This window comes from Camelus bactrianus, chromosome 12 (genome assembly GCF_048773025.1).
Source record: "Camelus bactrianus isolate YW-2024 breed Bactrian camel chromosome 12, ASM4877302v1, whole genome shotgun sequence".
Classification (NCBI taxonomy): domain Eukaryota; kingdom Metazoa; phylum Chordata; class Mammalia; order Artiodactyla; family Camelidae; genus Camelus; species Camelus bactrianus.
Window position 1 is genome coordinate 57,331,858 of NC_133550.1, and position 14,867 is coordinate 57,346,724.

The following is a 14,867-nucleotide window of genomic DNA, read 5'->3' on the forward strand; positions in this document are numbered from 1 at the left end:
ATTCCCACCTGCCTGAGCTCTGAGCTGTTTGGAAGACTCAACCATTGACACTGGATAGACAAAAGCAGGGAAAGAATACAAAGTAACAACTTTGAATATTATTTTGTGTGAATTCACTCCAGCAAAGAGCCTTTCTGCAAGGTTCCTAGAGCCCCCTTGGTTGTGAATGGCAAATTGGCTTTGACTCAAATCCTTTTATAGCGAGCAATCAGCTACATCCAAAGGTATGCCGTATAAAATGTCGATGTATTTTGCTCTCCTCTGAACATAATGAGCCACTTCAAGGAGATAAAATAGGACAGTGATGGATTTTCTTTTTCTTAATGAGCTTTGGGGTAATTATTATCCTGTTGGTAACTTGATAGCACTGGAGAAGCAAATAAAAGTAGATTCAGTTTGGGGGAACAGTTGCCACAATCTCCCCTGGTTTTCATCAAATGAAAACTCAGATCCCTAAACGTGTTCAGATCATTTTGGAAAGGGCCGCAGATCTACAATATTTTAAATGTATAGTTTTAAAGAGAAATCCTCATCAGTAGTGGGAAATGTAATTATAAAATCTGTGAACTTATTTCCCTTCTCTGGTATCCAGGATCTTAATGTGCCAAAGCAAACTGAAATGGAATCACAGAAAAATATTCTGGAATCACAAAGTTGTGTTCACATGTGGCCCAACAGTTTCAATGATATCAAACACCAAAATGAATTAAAGTTTCTAAAATATTTTTATTATTTATCTCACAGCCTCATATATTGAGGGTAGACGCGAACATTTTAGTCTATGTTGTGACACAAACTGGCTGTGTGACTTTCGGGAAGTCACTTAACCTTTCTGTACCAGTTTTCTCCTCTGAAGAATAAAGAAGACATTGGTCTTCTTTACCTATCTCACGGGGTTGTGGGAGTTGATTTAAATCATGTATGCATGAACACTGTGTAAAAATGAGGATGGATGGTCCCAAATTCATCCCAACAAATTCTGCTGTGCATAGTAACCACTGTTCAACCTGTAATCAATTAATCTGCTCTCCTCAGCAACACGTCTACAGGGCTGCACAATTCCAAGGGAGCACCCTTCACAAAGAACACAATGTAAATGGCACCCCCTGCAGGTGCCTGGAAGAGGAAACATCGTTAGTAGTCATTTGAGGCCATTTAAGTTTGGGATGGAAAGCTGTGATTTCTTCGCTTTACCATTGTTTGGGCTTCTAACGCAGCAGCCAAAGAGCGTAATAGGAAAGCTTGAGCTGAGGAAGGCAGTCACAAAAAGATACCCATTTTTGTGTCTTTTGAAAGGGCTATGGAAAATGGGCCTAAAAATGCTCTTTACTGGTGCTACTCAAAGTGTGATCCTCAGGCCAGCAGTAAACAGCATCTCTAGGAGGTTTGTTAGAAATTCAGAGTCTCGGGCATCTCCAACCTACTCGCCCAAAAACTGCGGAGGTGGGACCCAGGAATCCGTGTCTTTACAAGCTCTCCAGGGGATTCTTATTCTCGATAAAGCTTAAGAACTATTTCTCCTTGCCATGCACTACTTCCACACTACTGTGAAAGGGGTCATGAGTTACCCCTGACATAGCTAATAGATGGTTCTGTTGAATTCCAGCTGCAGAGGGAAACAGACATTGCTCCGCACACTGATTCCTCCTTTTGAGTAAATAAAAATTCAGCTGAACTCCAGAAGAAGGATGTGTGTGTGTGTGTGAGTGTGTGTGTGTGTGTGTGTGTATGTGTAGCTCGAGTGTCTGTTGAGGGCGCGAAGGGAGGTTTGTGGTCAGAAATGGGCAAGAGCCAGTGAAAACAGAGGTGGTACCTGGAATGACTCTGCTCTCCCCCCATCCCTCGTCATCCTTGCAAATGCACTGACTCTCCCGACCCTGGGTGTGCGATTGAAGAGCAGTAAAGGAAGACTTTGGGGGGACATGCCCGTTTCTGTTCTTCTGGAAAAGGAACTGGAATAATTTATTAGTTTTCGAAACTAGGAAACCCCGGCGTGTCTTTGAAAGGCAGACAAAGGTAATCATCCCTCCTGCTTGCAACACAGCGCTTCAAACCAGGTTTAATTATGTGTTTTAGAAGAAAAGTAGAGCTGAAAGAAAGCCTCATCATTAACAAGGAGAATCTGAAGGAAGTCTGCTGGGGAGTGCTCCCCAAAACAAAGTCCTGGGAAATAAATCCGTTCTTTGGCGTCAACCTTAATTTCCATTAAATTGGCCAATTTACAGCATGGGACCATGCTCTATTTCCAAAGCCGTTTTGATTGACAGCCCAGATGAACAATTGCTGGGTCCTGCCGACCATTCTCTCTCCAAGGAGAATTCTGAACGCGTGGTCTCCTGAACCCCTCCTGCGGCCTGAAACTCGTCCAGTCCAACCTTCATACGGTCACCCTTATGCTAATTTCCGCTATGGGGAGAAAGGACTCCAGGGTCTCAAAATGAATGGATCTGCTAAATGCAATTTGCAGGTCTCTATGTGATGTGGTCAGGTCTTATAATGTCTTCAGTTGCCAAATTTTTCTTCCTTCACCCTGGAGCTCATACCAACAAACTCAGGGCTTAGACTAAGATGGCCCATTTGGCTTTTTCATAGAACGTAGCCTGGTCTGCCCTCTGCTCAACCCATGATGCAAAGTCCAGATTAGCGCCCTCTAGAACCTCATGGGCAGGAAATGCATTCTGGGGACGATTCTAAAACTCACTGATTCAGACAATAATGCCATTTCTTCCCCACACACCCACCTTTTTAAAATTAATTTATTTAAACACTTGTATTGTGGCATGATTCCTGCACAATAAACTACACCTATTTCAGATGTACAATTTGACGAATTTTTAATAGTGCCATTTCTTGAATTCAGTTTTTCTCTTGGTTAGTTTCAACGTTACATGACTAAACAAATTCAAAAGTCTGCATTCCACAAAAAAAAAAAAGATACTAACTAATATATATAAAATAGATAAACAACAAGTTCATACAATATCTTGTAGTAACTTATGGTAAAAGAGAACACGAATTTGAGTATCTGTATGTTCATGTATGACTGAAGAACTGTGCTGTACACCAGAAACTGACACAACATTGTAAACTGACTAGACATCAATTTAAAAAATATATATATATACACACATACAAAAAAGGTCTGCGTTCACTCTCATGCTGCGTTTTGAGGTTAGAATGAAATAATACCAATAAGAACTTCCAGTCTGAGGGGGAGATGTTTTTACCATTATTTTTCCTCTCCTTGTTAGGGTGACCCTGTGTGACCCAGCACATTGTAGTACAGGGCATCCTCTTTAACCAAAAATTATGACTAGAAGAAAGCCACTGAGTCTGGAATATCATCTTTTTTTTCAAATAAAAACTTAGTGGATACTATGACACCCAATCCATACAATTTATAATTTATTATAAATTAAGTATAATTTATTTATTTTTTTAAGTGTTCATACTGAATATGAGTTGCAGAAACTTTCAACTTGTCGAAGTCATCATTATGAGCTGAATTAGCATCGTGCTTTGGAGATGAGAGGGCAGGCGCCCATTAACGGAGCGCTCCCGTAACAGAATGTTGGGCGGTGTGGTCCCTCTCATGTTGCTGCTGTGCGGACTCGCTCGGCAGCCCAAGTATAGCTTTGCAGGGACCGTCAGCAGGCAATGGAGAAACCTCAACACCAGATAAACTATTCAGAGTATGCAGGTGATGGGCAGACTGCCTGACTCGAGCATGAATTCCACAGCTCAGAGCCTCACCTTCACGATACCCAATCTGTGCTAACTCTGAAAAGAAAGACGTTGTCTGTCTGTATTTCTTCCCGTGAGGATTCAGAAACAGTAAGCAACCTGGGTTTCCAGACTGGATTTTAAATCGAATTGATACATACAAAATAGATAAACAACAAGGACCTCCTCTATGGCATAGGGAACTATATTCAATACCTTGTAATAACCTATAACGCAAAAGAAGCTGAAAAGAATGTATGTGTGTATATGTGTGTGTGTGTATAACTGAGTCACTTAGCTGTATACCTGAAACTAACACAACATTGTAAATCAACGATACTTCAATTAAAAAAATTTTTTTTAAATAAAATAAATTAAAACTAAATCAGATTTATACTAGTGCAGCATAGTAATCCCAGATTACATCAGGTGAGGTGTCAAAAATCACCCATCTTTGCCCAAGAGGAGTCTGTTTCGCCACAGCTCAGGTGGGGACCTACGAAAGCCCAGCCTGGGGCGTGCACGCTGGCAGGCACAGCACCGGCCCTCACCCTGGGACGCCTGAACACGTTAGTGTGTTACCTCATTTCCATCATTACTTTATTTCCATTAAAACTTTGAGACACAGTTTCAGGAGTTCCAATCATAGATGGCTTATTATTTTTCACTGACGAAAAGAATTACACAGAAGGCCCTTTGTTTCAGAACAGCTCAGAGCCAGCGAGGGAAGACTCACCTCCCCACATGGGCAGCTCTTGTCTGTCCCCAGGCCCAAGTATAACAGCCACAGCAGCGGACATGCCCGTCGTAAACCGTGTCCCCTATTGGGGTTTGCGTGTCCCGCTGAGCCACTTCAAAGACCCATAACAACACAGAGCCCACCCACCCACAGGGCTGCCAGGCCGGTGGCTACCTGTTACCTCATGTCCCTGGCATTCGCTGTGGTGGCCAGCCTGGCCTCACACAGCTGCAGCTGCTGGCAGCTTTCTGTTTTTGTGGCTGCCAGGCCTCCTGCCCACAGCTGTGGCCAATCATTCATTCAGCAAGCCATGCTGAGCCATTACTATGTGCTAGGCAGCGGCCCAGATGTCCCTCGGGTCACCAGTCACTTTGGGGCATGGAATGAATGCCTCCCTACTACTTTCTCTCCCCTGCGGACTTCGGGGTCAGAGGAACCTGGGTTAAAACCAAGCTTTGTGCTCACAGATGACTTTCTCTCCCTCTTAAATCTCAATTCCTCTGGTGTAAAGAATGCAATGTAATTGTGAAACAAAGTAACCGGATGTCGTATAGAAATTATTTAGCCCAGTGCCTAGAACATATCGTAAAAACCAGCACTGCTGACATTTGGGGACGGTAATTCTTTGCTGTGAGGGGCTGTCCTGTGCATTGTCAGGCGCTGGCATCCCTGGCCTTTACCCACTCGATGCCAACAGCACCCCCCGTTGTGACAACCAAGACATTTGCCAAATACCCCTTGGGAAACAAAAGTTCTAGTGGTTGAGAACCACTGTGTAAAACGTCCCTATTATTATTATCATTATTTTATCATCGGGGGCCACTGAGAAAATGCATTCTTCATGCATTCCGTTGAATATGCAATGTCTACTTATAGGGGGAGAAAGCATGTGGGATCCAGAAAAGTCAGAGAACTGAGCTTACCCTGACAATGATCCGTTCAGAGATGTGGGCAGACAACAGGTAGAACTGGTCTTGGTTAGCAGCATACAGTCCAACCACCAACATGAAGTACCTAATACAGAAACAGCAGGGCAGTGCCAACATGTCAGGAAACAGAGACATAATCTGTGCATTCAGACACCACTCAACAGTTAATCAATAGTGAATTTATCCAGGTGGGTTTGGGCTTTACAGATTGCATACTTAAAGATTTTCTCTTCTGCTCTAAGTTGCCGCCCCTGTGAAACCAGAGAGGAGTTGATTCACGCTCTCTCATTCTGGGTCTGCCCTTTGCCCAGCTGGAGGGACCTGTGAGCTGGGTTGCAGGCCCAAAGCAGCCTCCACTGGGCAGACACCCTGCTGGGGGCCCCGGGCTCGGCCCACCTGGGCTGGCTGGGTGCAGGCCTCGCCCTGCTGCATTCCTGGGCCCTCAGCACAGCACTGCTCACTCACTTGCACAACAAAAAGCCACCTTAGAGGTCCCTTTGTCCAGAACCACCCAAGCCACACATCCTAGACCAGCAGGGCTGACCCAGGCACACAGGCTCCTTCCCCCACTGATCTTCACTTGGCCATGGAACCCGGACCTCTCACATTCTCCAGTGATGACTTCAGTCAAAGGCCAGAACCCTCCCTTGCAACTGTAATCAAGGCAGCCTTCATCACTGTCATTTAAATGGCTTCTTCACGTGTACCACTGATGAGACATTTTTAAGATTAAACCATTTCTGGGAAGTCAAAATAAAAATTATCTCTATCAGAAAAGCTTTTGCTTTACGAACCGCATGAAAAAAAATTCAGCAACTTTTCCTGTAACACTCTAAATTCTCCAGTCCCGGGAGAGCAACAGTTCTACCTTGTATCAAAGAAATCAGTAATAGTAACAACTGATGTGATGATGATTTTTATTATTAGCTATCACCTACTGAATGCCCGAAGTGTGTCATGCACTGGGCTAAGCAGTTTATCTACATTAGTTCGCTTAGAATCCCAAAACAACCTTACTGGAGCAGGATATGGGTATTGCCCCCATTTTACAGAACAGAAAAATGAGTCTCAGAGAGGTTGAGTTCTGTGCTCAAGGTCACCCAGCTGCTAAATGACAGTATCAAATATTCAAACTCAGTTCTGTCAGACTCCAAAACTTACGTTCTAAAATCAGTGGTTCTTAAACTTGGGCATGCATCCAGTCACCTGGGGGTTTGTAAAAAGAGAGATTGGTGGCCCCCACTTCACATTTTTGATTCAGTAGGTTTTCAGGGAGGCCCAACAACTTGCATTTATATTAAGTGTCTAGGTGATGTTGCCTCTGCTGGTCCTGGGTCCGCAGTATGAGAACCACAGGTGTAAATCATTAATGCAAATTTATTTGATATTTTTTATCAAAAAAGGCTACAGCAGAGCTCCAGGACTCAGGCCATGAAACTAGTGACCAGCACAGAGAATTTGAGAAATACAGTCAATCCTCAACCCTTGGGAGCAATGAGACATGAACACATGGTCCCTCAAAGAGAATCACAGAGGAAGACAAGTGGATGTGGGGCTGGGCGGGAGAGCAGGCATCGTGGGGAGTGAGGAAAGAAGAAGAAAGATGCCTAAGGGTAAACGAGATGTGTCCTTAAACAGGAAGAGTCAGAGAAGGGAGGAGAGCGGCTGAGGGAGGCCCAAATCTCCCAGCAGGCCGAGCCCAGGGGCTCAGAGGGGCCCCTGGAGGGGACCGGGCTGTCCGGTGGAGCAGCCGACCAGCCCGGGGCTCACCCACGATGCCAGTACCTCTGGTCGGGGTTTGGCTTTCCCTTCTTCCTCATGTTATTTGCTGTGGTTTCGCTGAAGTGTAACCGGCCCAGCGTTACTTTGGTGACCTGGTCAGCAAGCAGGTCGACTCTAAAACAAACAGCAAGAAATACCGAGACTAAGAGAACAGAGAGTCTCTGATCATATATAACTCATTCTTAGATTCTCGGGTCTGTTCAGTACCCTCATTCTCATCACACCGTGAAGGACACTGATTTTTAATAAACCGTCCACAGCCTGGTCAGGAACGGCTGCCACGGGATAATTCTTGCATCATTCAGCTCAAGCCCAGAGCTTCTGACTCACAACGGCTCGATGCTCCTGTCCCATGTACGGGTTTTTTGACCTCCACGACAGGAGAAAAGACACATTGCATTTGTGCATCTGGTACTGTTGCTATAGCCCTCGCCGCCCGACTGAAGCAGTTTCTCGAGGTTCCTCGTGAGCTCCTTGGCACCCCCTTCCCGCGTCTGCCCTCTCCTGGCCTGGTCGTGGGAGGCTGCTTGCCTGCTCCTGAGGAAGACTGCGCACAGCCTGCCCAGCCGGGGAGAAGCGATGCCCCAGGCAAGTTCAGTGCCGTGTGCACATGTGCGCTTCAGGCTGAGCTCCCGCCTGGTCTGTCCCGGGTGTAGGACCATCTCCTTCCCCTCAAAATGGGATTGACTCAGGGTCGGTTCAACCCAGCCAAATCAGCCGAAAAGCAAATCCCACATCCCATTCATTCTATAGGGCAAACTCTTGCTTTGGACCACCCTGTTGCATTGGATAAATCCCTGTTCTGTATGCTTTCTGTTTTAGAACCCACTAGGCAATCTATCAATATTGCTTTAAAAAACAAGAAAAATGAACTGTAAGCACAGCATGGATCCAGAACCTTGGAATCTAATTGGCATCATGCTGATTTAAATGAAAAATTAAAAGAAAGATCTAACGTAATCTATCTTAAGAAAACAAAGTTGTTAGCGAGGTTGTCAGTAATGAATGATTATAAAAATAATGGTGACTTTAAAATGGAGCTTTCATTTTATTTTATTTTATTTTTGGAGGGGGTGGCACTTAGGTTTATTTATTTAATTCTTTTTATAATGAAGGTACTGGGGATTGAACCCAGCACCTCGTGCATGCTAAGCATGCACTCTACCAGTTGAGCTGTGCCCTTCCCCTAAAATGGAGCTTTTAAAAAGGAATTTTTTGCAGTTATTTCAATGTATTTTACCTTTACTTTTGTTGATAAGCATGTGTTCATAATATTAACATATTACTACTGATTTAGTACAGTACAATTTCTACAGTGGAATTCATTTTATTTTATTTTTAAATTTCAATTTTTTTGATTGAAGTTAGTTGGTTTACATGTTTCAGGTGTTCAGCAAAGTAATTCAATTATACATAAATATATGTATTCTTTTTCAGATTCTTTTCCAGTGTAGGTTATTACTAGATATTGAATATAGTTCCCTGTGCTAGACAGGAGGTCCTTGTTGTTTATCTATCTTACATACAGTAGTGTGTACCTGTTAATCCTAAATTCCAAATTTATCCTTCCCTGCCCCCAGAATTTATTTTAAATAAGCAACATACATCAGGCAAGAGGCCTTCTTCCCAAAACATTCACAAAGAAATTTAGAAAAAAATTTCTTACTTAACAGGATTGAAAATCTTTTTGCTTCTGTCTGCTTGGGACTGTTCAATAGCAATTATTTGATTGGTGGCTTCTACCTGTGTAGAACAGCAAAAAAAGTAATTACTAACAAGTAACTTATTTATTAGTTAAAATGCTCAACAGTAAATAATTTTCAAGTGTTTAAAAATTTTCCCAAGTCATCAAGTTGGGCACTTGGCAGGAAGGACAAGTCACTGAAAGGATGTTTCAGACAACAGCCCTGACCTTAAAGTGGTGTGTCATTGGTGAGAAATGAAACAAACATCTGTAAAACTAAATAAAGAAAGCACAAGACCACAGAGGGTTTCAGGTGAACAGTGACTACAGAGTGGGCTAGTAAAACATAAGAGCAAGGCAACTCGAAGGACACATGCACTCACTCATTCATTCATTCATCCTATAAATACTTGCTGAGCACCTGCTGTGCACCAAGCATTAGAGATGAGAAGAAGGCAAAATTAACAGAAATCCCAACCTTTGCAGAGCTTAAAAGAAGAGCTCACAGCAAACAATAAAAATAAATGAAATATAGGAAATGACATTCATTCAGTAGTTGCTACAAACTCTTCTGGTTATCACTGAATAGTGGCAAGGGCGTGCTGAGATCTGCCCTACCAAATATGGCCTGTAAGTATTTGCATAGTAACAATCTTTCTGGACAGCAATTGGGTAACCTACATCAGGGGTTTCAATAATGCTCACTGATTCGATGTATAAATTCCTCTTCTGGAATTTATCCTCATGCAAAGATGGGTATTCGTGGATGTTCACTGCAGTGTTATTAGCAACAATAAATAATTGGAAAAAGAAACAAAATTTACAATAATACAGGAATTAATGTGGTATCTCGATAAAATGGAAAATAGTATCATCTCTGTAAACAATATTTTATAGAATCTTTAATGATATCATATAATTCCATTTTCACAACATAATATTAACAATTTGAGATTAATTTTAATAACAAACATATGAGGCAAAATTAGGCTATCAGATAGTGGATCCCAAATATGAATGAATTTTTTCTCTTCTCCACTCTTTTCTAATATGTTCCATAATGTTCACCATGGACTCATGTTACTTCCATAATCAGAAAAATATGTTTTATTATTGCTTGTTTTATTTTGGTTTGGTTTGGATTGGTTTTGTTTAGGAGTTCGGTTGTGAGCTGTGTTCAGCAGTCGAGCCCCACTTTGGCAGACTTAGTGGTTGGGCCAAGGTTTCCTGATCAGGAAAAGCTATGCAGATAATGGATGTTTCTCATCCTAAGGAGCTGGATCTCAGGTAGCAATTAAAAAAATACCTGTTGACCACTCAAAAGTCATCCTACCTGCATTCTATCATTTACCACCTTGGGTGAACTGTGTAACTTTACTGGGCCTCAATTTCCCCTCTGTTAAATTGGAAAAGAAGAGGCATTGACTAGATTAGTGGTTCCTTGGCTTTTTTAAAGTTAGAGGTTCCTTTGAGAATTTGGTGAGCACTGTGAATCTTCGGCATGTCAAAATGCACCAGTGTCAAAAATAATCAAATCATTACGTTCAGTAAAAGAAGTGCAAGATGTATACACTAAAAATGTCAAAACTGTGGTTTGAATTGATGTTTCTGAATTGAGGCTGAAGAAATTGGCAGCTTCCATTTCCTATGTCTTGAAACATTTATTCTTAGACCCCATCCACCACGCTGTGAGGAAGCACAAGCTGTCCCACAGAGGGGTCCGCAGGAGGGAGAGCCAAGCTTCAAGCTCAGCTTCAGCCCCCTCTGAGCTCCTGGCTGATGGCCAGCACAAATCTTGGAGACTAGATCCAGGCCCAGAGGAGCTGCCCCAGCTCATGGCTCCTGAACAGAGGTGAGCTGTCAGAGCCAAGCCCTGATCCAGTCGCAGATCTGTGACCCAAACCTATGACTGTTATTATTTTTAAGTTGCTCAGTTTGGGGATAGGTTGTTAAGCAGCAACAGATAACTGGAACACTCAGTAAATGTTGGCTGAATTAAATTAAACTGGGGGGGAGGGTATAGCTCAGTGGTAGAGTGCGTGCTTAGCATGCATAAGGTCCTGAGTTCAATCCCCAATACCTCCATCAATCAATCAATCAATCAATCAATCGACCTAATTACCTCCCCACCCCATCCCAAAAAGAATAGTCAAGTTAAAGTGAACTAAAGAAGACTTACCTTAACCCCAAAAGCTTTCAAGTAAAACATTTCTATTGGCTTTAGGCCCATCTGGGTTTTGACAAACTTTGGACTTCCCCAGACTTGGATATGGATGGTTAGCTGAAAATGGTTCTTCTTTTGGCAAACAAAGGCTTCATCTGCCGGTGAAAAATTAAATCCTTTGTCTGTGACAACTCGATAGCCGATATTGGGTCTGTGAAACGTGGAATCAAGCAGCCGGTTTTACAAATATCTTCTACACATTTTCCTTCATTAATGATATTAATTGTACAAACATTCCAAGAAAATGTATTGTGGAAAGTCCCTTTTGGTGTATTTAATCAATCAGTTTTGTTCATTTTTATCAGGGAAATGAAAGTACCATTTCAAAATGCAGCGGGCCCCCTTGCAGCTTTTTATCTTCACCAAGATGTACAATTCTTGTCAAACGGAACCATCATTTCCTCTGCCTGCCTTTTCCCTTTGTGCTTCCTAGACTTCTAATTTGACTTCATCATAAAACAGAGGGATAGGTAAGAAGATGAGAAGTCACCACATTCCTCAGACTTATGAAATATCTGGGCTAGAACTCATCTCTTTTCCTCCTTTAAAAAAAAAATCTCTAAATTTCATCAGTAACACCACACTCAAATAGTCATTCAGATGAACGAATATTCAGCCTTCTGGTAGTCACATGAAGAAAAATAGACTGGTCAGAATTACCAGGAATACTTTTAAGCCAGATTAACTAGAGACAGTCAGACTACTGATTGAACACGTGTTTTCACTGGAGTGTGGTCATTTCTTTTTTGTCCTCCTGATCTGAAATAGCACTGAATACCCATGATGCTGGCTACTTCTGCAGAAAAAAAATGGGATAATGGTGGGGCAGCTAACCAGACTCCTGCTTCATTTGTTTTATCAAATCATTTTCAATAGCAATACTTTGTGTATTGTATGTTCCATGAAATGCTTTTAAATGTTAATAAAAATAAAACATACTAGACGTGTAAACATTATCAAGTAGAGAAGAGAATATAAAGTCGAAAGCGCCTTTGGTGAGTTTTTCTAAATATTTTGTAGATATGGAGCATGATTTTTAGTGCATCAAGATTCCTGAATGTGGGTTTTTCCTCAGGAAAAGAAGCTTCTTCCTAGGACAACACACAGAGGAGGTGGGTCCTGGCCGCTTTGCCAGCTCCCTGCTACTGTGCGGATCTGTGCTTTCTGGGATCTCGACTCGGGTGGCTGCCATGTAACAAACAACGGAGAGTTTCTAAATTTTCCTCTAATTTCAGAGACGGAAAATATGAATGGGGGTCTTGGGGAAACAGCGTTTATGTTCTCTGCAAGTTACGCACCTCCCTTCTGGACCAAGTCACTAGGGCATAGATTAGCCTCAAGTGGCTGCTCAAAACCTCCAAAATCACAGTGCCTGCCGGCAGCAACAGAAAAATCCAGTGAGTGAAGGATTTGATAAAGACTGCACGTCTTACGCCATCTGGGAACCCTATATGGACTCAGATTTCTAGAACGAATCTGCGAATTTGCTTGTGTAAGGGCCAGGATGGACTGAATTGTATAGATTTCACTATAGAAAGTAATAAGAACTGTCTTGGTTTGAGAACAAAGGGAAATATCTTTTCGCAATCTTCCATGTTTCACTGTCAAAAAACTGAAGAAAGAAGGCAAGGTTTGCAGCTCAGATCTGACCATTGGCCTGAAATTGAAGGACAGCTGTAAGCAGAAGCTGAATCAACCCACAACAATTACACAGTTGAAGATTTTTCTGAATCCTAAACACAAATTTCTGGTTGTAGAAATTATTCTATTTACCTACGAGTAGCAGTTCTGTTTTTGATATCAAAAGTTAATTATAAAGTCAACTAAACTGGCTTTTTTTACAGCTCCTTTTAATACAGATTTTGAATACCACTCCCCCCCAAAAAGATTTAATAACTTTTTAATCCCCTAACTTTATTGCTTTTAGGTTATTTAAGAAAGTGATATTTTTGTCACAAGTCAGACATCATAATCTAAGAAGAGACAAGTGATTTTCTGTCTCAATGATATGAGCAGTGAAATCAAGAAGGCCTGAATTCTAATCCAGTTGAGTATTGTCTTCCTTTTTTTAATTAAGAAAAGTGAATTATGGCTAAGCATTCAAAATAAATCTACCTCTGCACCTTTGAGTTGATACCATTTCTGTTCTTTTTTTCCAGATCAGTGGAGCATAGATTGGCTGTTCAAATAAACTTAAAAAAATCAAAAATAAAACTACTCAAATAAGAAGAGAGGTAACAGTTACCTTGAAAACTTCATAAACTCAGATGCATAAAGACTAGGAAGCATTCAAGGCTTCAATTAAAATACTGTGCATATGTGTAACAGGTTCATACCTCGGTGCTCATTCTTAGGGTTGAATACAGAGCACTCCCCGAAAAATCAAGATGGCTAAGACTCAAAACCGAGACCTAGGGACCCTTCCCTTCTTTTTCTACTGCCCACGGTGGCAAAGATACAAGCTGTGTCATTTCAATGATACAATTAGCAGTTTGTGTCTTTCTGCCTCTTGTCAAATACACCAACTCCCAAAGGCTGTTGAAACTGCTTAGATTTTGTTTTAAGGAAAACATTTCTTCCTTCTAGTTCATCCAACATAAAAGTCCTGGTGATTAGTTTTGCTCTTAAAGAAGCTATATTTAGGTTTTGAAAATGCCATGAAGCCCCTCAAGTTTGTAGCCCGACATTTCCCATTTCATATTCTATTTATTAATGGAAAATCCTATTCTTTAATCATTAGCACATTTTAGTGTTTTAAGAAAGCAGTTATAGTCCATGAAAATTCTGGAAGAGTTGGGTAGGTAAATTATATACTGAAGGATAAAAAGAAGGCTTACAGGATGTTTAAGAGCAATGATGTGTAAGCCCACATTTATTTCTTGAAACTATAATGTCACAAGAATAGTATGCAAATTTTCCAGTTTATGGCTATTTTACACAGTTTGATTTTGGTCTCAATATAAAGCCACCATCAATTGCTATGAAAGCCACTATGTCTGCCACTGACAATAAACTGGTAATACTGATTCTCAGCATAGATTTTGGGGGGGCTAACAATTTAATGTGCCCCCCCCACCAAAAAAAGTGTGCTATGGAATTTTTAACTGCAGGATTCGATGTTAGTGATTTGGGACATCGCCATTTTCCAGCGTTTAGTTTAAACCAGGCATGTGAACTCCGAAAGGCTCCCTCCCCCTCCATCATTTAGTGGGTAAATTATGAGTTAGAATTACAAGTCTAGATTCCTGAAGGCCAGAAACCAACGTCCCAACTATTCATTAGTTAAAATGCAAAAGGCAAGGAGGAAGACACACCTTCCCACTGACCCATCCCATTGGCTCAGGGCTGGCATCAAAGCCCAGATCCTTGGAGTTAGTCTGGAGAGTTAGCACTGCCTTTCTCCCCTCTCTCCAGCCAACCAAGGCCACTTACAGGTTTTCGTATTGACCGTTTACTAAACCATGCCAAGGAGCATTTCGGTATGGCCGCCACTTCGGAGCAGGCGAGCACTGGTCCGCAAGCATCGCGCTCTGCCTCTCACTGTCACGGTCTTGCGCTTCGTTGCTGTGACTCCTGCTTGTCACTGCGAAGAAACAGGCACGTCAGATCCTTCCTCCAAGGCTGTTTGTCCCAGACTCACAGACAGCCGCGTGGAGCTAAGGCACAGGCCATGTGACCGCGTGAGGAGTGACACGTGTGGGAGGCAGGGGGCACGTGGCTAGCCTTGCTTCCTCAACTGTAAAGTGAGGAGCGTGGGGTCAGTGATTTCCAAGGTGCCATGGCGAG

General features: G+C 42.2%; 1 protein-coding gene across 5 annotated transcripts in view; it reads right to left on the reverse strand.

The window, feature by feature from the left end:
* The window catches only part of MYRFL (myelin regulatory factor like), a 111,831-nt gene that overhangs the window by 41,698 nt on the left and 55,266 nt on the right, over positions 1 to 14,867 (reverse strand). For all 5 annotated transcript variants that reach the window (XM_074375408.1, XM_074375407.1, XM_074375405.1 and 2 more), the window contains 5 exons: positions 14,514 to 14,664; positions 11,037 to 11,232; positions 8,840 to 8,916; positions 7,177 to 7,287; positions 5,386 to 5,476 (listed from right to left, as the gene is read on the reverse strand). In XM_074375408.1, the coding sequence (XP_074231509.1) occupies positions 5,386 to 5,476; positions 7,177 to 7,287; positions 8,840 to 8,916; positions 11,037 to 11,232; positions 14,514 to 14,664 (626 nt within the window). The remainder of the gene's footprint in view (positions 1 to 5,385; positions 5,477 to 7,176; positions 7,288 to 8,839; positions 8,917 to 11,036; positions 11,233 to 14,513; positions 14,665 to 14,867) is intronic.